This window comes from Martes martes (genome assembly GCF_963455335.1).
Source record: "Martes martes genome assembly, chromosome: 14".
NCBI lineage: Eukaryota > Metazoa > Chordata > Mammalia > Carnivora > Mustelidae > Martes > Martes martes.
Window position 1 is genome coordinate 697,129 of NC_137902.1, and position 6,000 is coordinate 703,128.

Below are 6,000 nucleotides of genomic sequence, written 5' to 3' on the forward strand. Positions count from 1 at the left end.
CTGCTGCACACATGGTGGGAGGGACTGCTGTCCTCCGTCTCCCCTCGTCCCTCTTTCCTCTTTCGCTCGGGCTCCCCCCAACCCTGACCCCCCATTCTGTCCTGTCAACCCCCTCCCCCGCCACCCCACCCGCAGGGGATCCCAGTGTCTGGCCTTCCTTCACCACACAGCAGGCTCCTTGGTCCTCATGGCGCCTGCATGGAGGCCTCATTGCCCCCCCCCCCCACTTCACAGAGGAGGACCTGGCCCCTGGGAGTGTGCTGCTGCCCCGGGGTCCCCCAGCCAGTCCAGTGCAGGGCGTGCGCCTGGCTCCCGGACTTGAGACTTGCAGACGGGGGTGGGGGGGTGCGAGGGGTGTGTGTGAGGGAGAACCTGCTAGAGAGGGACAGACTGCCGGACTGTGGACTGCGAGACAGAGAGAGAAGGTGGGACCCCCATGGGGCGGGGCTGCGGGAGGGAAGGGCGGGGCCCGTGGAGGGGGCGGGGCCCGAGTGGGGGCGGGGCTGCGAGAGAAAAGGCGGGGGCCGTGGGGCGGGGCCTGAGTGGGCGGGGCCTGTGAGTGGAGAAGGGGCAGCATTGCAAAGGGGCCTGCTGGAGAAGGGCAGGCGGGCAGGCTGGCACGCGGGCGGGGCCTGCTGGGGGCGGGGCCTGCTGGGGGCGGGGCCTGCTGGGGGCGGGGCCTGCTGGGGGCGGGGCCGCTCCCCTGTGTTCTCTCAGAAACCTGGGGGTGGTTGACCATCGGGGAAGAGTCCTTCCAGCCCTTTCCAGAGCCACTGCCCAGCGAGAGGAGAGCGGGTTGCAGGTACCCCAGGTCCATTCTCAGGAGAACCGTGGGGCTAGAACCCAAGACGAGGTCGACGGTGCTCCGGGAGCGTGGACGTTAGCTTTGTCCTGGCAGGGGTGGGACGGGGAGTGAAGAGTGCGGGGCAGGCTGTGCTATCAGAGCACGTCCTGAGGGTCTGTCCGGCCTGCTGCCGTGGGCCAGATGTGGTCTGGGCCACAGCACCCCGGGGGGCACCCTGACTCCCGCCACCTGCCTCCGGCCGCACCCGCCGGGCACCCTGCTTCCCTCCGCAGCCAGGCCGAGTGGGAGCAGCTCCTGGCCAGCTGCAGCGGCTTCTTCTTCTACGGGATGGAGAGCTTCCTGTCCCACGTCCTGGTGGAGCGCTTGGCTGCCATGAACCTACGAGGTGAGACGGTCCCTCGGGGCCCCCAGAAGCCCCCAAAGTGCATGAGATGCGTCCACTCAGGGACAGAGCAAGGCCCCTGTGTCCCCATCGGTCACTGTCTGGAGAAGGGCTCGGAGGCCCGGGCGAGCACCACGCGGCTCTGGGGGACGTCCCCTCCTGCTCTTGTCCCCTCCTCCATTTCTCAGAGACCCAGTTCAGAACTCCAGACCCGGCCGGTGCAGCCAGAGGCAGGAGCTGGGAGGGTCATCCACAGAGCTGGGCCTGCAGAGTCCAGGAGGGCTACAGTGGGCATTTCCGGAACACACTGACCAGACCCCCCCCCGTACACATGGGCACTCTAGGCCCTGCGGTCCCTCTGACTGCCCCCTGAGGACTTCTGAGTGGGCGGTCTGGCTCGCTCTTGCGTGACCTGGTCCCGAGGCAGGGGCTGACCGGCCGCACCACACCGTCGCTAGGAGAGCCTTTTCAGGGACCCTCGAGAGGCACGTAGCCCAGTGACGACAGCATAACAAGCACGTGGACATGTGTCCCATGGTCAGGGCACCTGAACACCCTCACATCATTATCTGCTGTCTGGCTCCCTCCCAGCCCCCTGGAGATGGGCCATGCAACTGCCCGCCTCGCCCCGGAAGCCTGCCAGCGGCGCGTTCCTTGCCCCAAGTGGAGGTAGAAACAAGGCCTTCTCAGATGCGTGAGGTCGGGGGAATTCTTAGGCCCAGCAGGCTCGTGCGGGAGCAACAGCGCTCCTGGAGCCCCCGTTCCCGACCGAGGCTGACCCTGGTGCCCGCCTTCAGCCAGGCCACGGCAGGAAGCGCGGAGTCGACTCTGTGCACGTGGGGCTCCCGGCGTGCCCACGGCCGAGGGTTGCTGTGTCGTTGGGCACACAGGGCCGTGAGCCTGAGACCATCCCCGGCAGTTGGGGTGCCGGAGCTGAGCTAATTGCACGCGATGACTGGAAGTGTGTGGGGTTCCTGAGGCAGAGAATGTCCCCGTGTGCTGGTGCAGCCAGTGGGTCTGGGGAAAGGGTGTATGGATGTCAGGTCTGAGCCTCGGGCATATGGGGCCACGTGTCCCCGAGGCCCCCACACCCCGGGCAACACCCCGGGCTGCACTGGCCTCCTGCTCCGGGACATGCCGCTGCAGAACTGTCCCTCCTGTGCCCCACAGAGTGCCAGATGGTGGTCTTGCTGGGCCTGACGCGCTCCTACGAGAGCATGCAGCGGCATATGGAGAACTCCGAGAAGAAGAGGTGCCTGCCGTCCCCCTACGCCAGCTTGAGCCAGCAGCCTGGCCTCCACATACTGAACGGGGGTGTCCAGGGCCTACGAGTGATGGATGTGCTTCCCAGGGAGGAGGGGGGGACAGAGTGTCCCTGTGTCCCATGGGCAGAGCCATTTGCCCCCAGTCTCATTCCTGGAAGAGTCTGGTGGGGGGGGTGGGGGTGCAGTGGAGGAGGGAGGGGAGCTCCAGCAGCAAACCAAGGCCTGTGGGGACTGGGCCAGGGGGCCGAGGGCTGGCAGCTGGGGGGGCCCTGGCTGCCAAGCTCCGCACATCCCATGCACCCCAGGGCCTATGTGGGCTGCCAAGGTGGCTGAGCCGGGGCCCGTCTCACCGTGATGCTTTGTCTTCTGATTTCACCGTAAGGCTGGGAGTGGGTCCCGAAACTCCAGAAGCCTTGTTTTGTTAAATGACATTTCAAGCGGGAAGGGGGCTGGGGGGGGGAGGTGGTTCTTGAGTCTTTTAAGAACCTGGAGAGTTGTCAGTCTGATACTTGGTGCCAGTTGGGCTGTGGCGTGGAGTTGGCTCAGGCTGTCCCACTGGACCTCGATCCCCCCCAGTGTGCCCCAGCTGTCCTTGGAGGACCCCATCAAGACCGCCATCCTTCTGAGTCTGGTGGGGGTCAGGAGCATCCTGGCAAACCAGTGGCCAACATTCCTGCAGGACAATGCGCTGCGGGCCAGCATCCTGTGGGAAAGTGAGTGGGCGCGGGTGTCCCAGGCCCGTCCCCAGCCCTGCGGGCCTCTCTTGAAGCCTGCCAGCAGCGCCCCGGCCGGGCTGAGGGATGTTTCCTTCCTAGACCTGCTGACTGTTGGCCGGCCGATCGGGAGAGCAGCCCGTCTCCTTCAGAGAATGGGAGCTGGTGACCCGAGGAACCACGGTAACGGAAGCGGTCCCCCATCCCCCGTCCCCTGTCCCCGCTGCTGCTCGGGCTGTGCAGGGCCACCTCCCAGCCAGTGACCCGCGGCGCTGCAGGGCTGGGGTGACCGCCGTTTCCAGGCCACTTCTGGGGCTCAGCACGTGCTGCCCGAGAGCACAGTCTCCCCAGTGAGTGCCGGCAGCACGGGTCCTCAGGGCCAAACACACCGGGCGTTGGGAGGGCTCAAGGTGCCCACGTTCTGGAAGGCCAGGCGTGCTCTCTGGGGCGGGAGCACGAAACCTTCAAAACGCACCGCACAAAAGGAGCTGAAAACTTAGAAGTGACGTGGTTCACAGTGCCCAGAACGTGGCCACCAAACAGTAGAGGCCGTTGAACACGTGTGGGAGGGAGGGAGGGAGAGAGGGCGGGCCTGGCGCTGGCCGGTGCCTGAAGGGGGGCGGCTAGAAGAGTCCGTGGGGTAAGGAGCTGCGAGGGAGTCGCTTTGGGGACAGAGGAAGGGGAAGCCATGGCGCCCGCGTGGCCTATGTTGTCCCACGTGGATGTGCACTGCAAGGAAGGGACGGACCCTTGACTGTCATGCAGGCCCTCCCCACGGTCAGGGTGGCAGTCAGCTGGTGGCAGGAGAGGCCCAGAGCGGGCGGGATCTTCTGGCCCCTGGCCCGCAGTGCTGGGAGTGGTGTGGGGGGGCAGGTGGGCCCGGGCCTGGCGAGGTCCCTCCCTGGCTGGGTGCCACCGCCTGTGGGCCTCCGTGTCCGTGGGTGTAGACGTGTGGCAAGGTCCACAGGTGGGGCTGCGTCTGGAGGCAAGGGCAGGAGCACCCTTGTCCACGGGGAGCCCCGCCCCCAGTGAGCCGCACTGTCCCACTCTCCCTCAGGTGAGCCTCCGTGGGCCTCCAGGGACAAGCAGCTGTCCCTCCCGCCGCAGCTCAGCGACTCCGAGCGGCTGCCCATCGTCCTCAACTTGGTCCTGTACGGGCTGCCGCACCTGGCCATCGGGTGACCCCCCCAGGGAAGGACTTGGACCGCCCCTCCCAGGACCCACCACCAGCCCTGCCCACCTATAGGTGCCCCTCCTGTGGTGGCCCTGCCCCCGGACCCCAGTTCCGTTCAGTCACGCCGGGGCCCTCCCGAGTCTGATCTGCTCTGGCGTTTCCACCTCAGCTTCCTCCCGCCAGGCTCACAGGGCCCCTTGGGGGCGAGGAGCGTCTCTGTGGGGCTCTGCATGGGGGCTGACCACACAGCAGCCAGGACCCCCAGAACCCTCCCCTGCCCTGTGCGTTCCCTTGGGTCCCAGTGGTGGGGGAGCTGCCTGTATTTGGGAGAGGGGCTGGCCCTGGGGCTGAGGCTCTTGGTCCCTCGAGGCCCACGGTGGTCCCCGGACAAGGAACGCCATCGTGTTTGGTGTAAGTGCTTTAGTAAATGATGACGTCGAGTGTCTGCATCATGTGTCTGTGCTGTGGTCTGTGACCCTGGGTGCACGGCAAGGCTTGAGTCCCCGGAAGGGGACGCTCTCTGCCCAGTGCTGTGCCAAGTGGCGCTCAGCCAATGTTTGCCGAATGAGTGAATGCGTGAAATCCAGCCCCAGGGCCCGTGGACGCCCGCCAGGAGGGGACCAGAAGCTCCACGGAGAGCCAGTGTGTCTGCTAGAGGCCGGAAGTGGGTCTCAGAGGCCCCTGGGGCAGAGCGTGCCGCAGCCGCTTGTGGGCACCGCAGCGGACCAGGGGAGCCTGGGGAGAAGTCACTGTCCGCAGAGCTGGACGCTCAGCCAGACTCGAGGGTGGCCGTAGGAAGAAGACATGCGCTGGCCCCCAGGAAGCATTCACCCACCCGGGCCCCAAGCCGTCCTGGCCCACATGGAGACCAGGGCAAGGTACTGGGAGGTACTAGGAGCCTGTGTCCCAAGAGTCTCCCGGGCTGGTGGCCAAGGGACAGGGAGAGCCAGTTCCAGGTCTTTCTCTGGTGGAGCCGGTGCTGTTAGAGAGCCCGTGGGCCGGGGACAAGCGGGTCGACGTGTCTTCGGGCGCCGGGTCCTGGCGAGCAGCCCCTCAGACATTGGCCAAGGCCAGGCCACAGAACGCCCTGGGCCCCAGGAAGCCTGTGGCAAGGCCTGGGACGCTGGCCCTCGGGGCCGCTAGGCCGGCTCTTCGCAGGCCCCCGGCTCGGCGAGGTGTCCGCCCGGAGGTCCTGTCTTCTGCCTCACCTGGAGACTTCTGGCCTCTAAGCACCAGCTCTGGGGCCCCCGGGGAGCCAGAGGCAGTGACCCACAGGCTAGAGGGTGTCAGGCCTCAGGCCAGGTGCCCATTGGTCCCCTCTGGGCTGTGAGAACCAGGAGCTAAGTGGACGGGAGACAGCACACATCTGTCAGGCACACGCGAGGGGGTGTGGATGGTGGGGTTTCGTCCTGATGTGTCCTGGACGCGGGGCGGGGGGGAAGCCCACACTGCAGCCTCCCTGCCCTGAGTCAGACAGACCCGCCCTGGGCATCCTGGGTCGGAGCACAGGCCAGGCCACATGGTGAGAAATCAGACTGCAACGAGGTATCCCAGCGCACCCCTAAAGCCGCTGAAGTAGACACCAGTGCTTACACGGCGTGCTGGGAAGGTGGGGAGCACCCGGGCCCGCATCCGTCCCTGCTGGGACTGGGAAAGGACAC

The 6,000-nt window shown here is 66.6% G+C and overlaps 1 protein-coding gene across 1 annotated transcript in view; it reads left to right on the top strand.

The window, feature by feature from the left end:
* The window catches only part of CFAP46 (cilia and flagella associated protein 46), a gene marked incomplete at its 5' end in the record, with an annotated part of 91,481 nt that extends 86,694 nt beyond the window's left edge, over positions 1-4,787 (top strand). The window contains 5 exons of the mRNA XM_080823705.1: positions 1,078-1,190; positions 2,358-2,439; positions 3,029-3,165; positions 3,268-3,348; positions 4,223-4,787. Coding sequence (XP_080679831.1) covers positions 1,078-1,190; positions 2,358-2,439; positions 3,029-3,165; positions 3,268-3,348; positions 4,223-4,347 — 538 coding nt within the window. The 3' untranslated portion in view covers positions 4,348-4,787. The remainder of the gene's footprint in view (positions 1-1,077; positions 1,191-2,357; positions 2,440-3,028; positions 3,166-3,267; positions 3,349-4,222) is intronic.
* Positions 4,788-6,000: the final 1,213 nt, after the last annotated feature.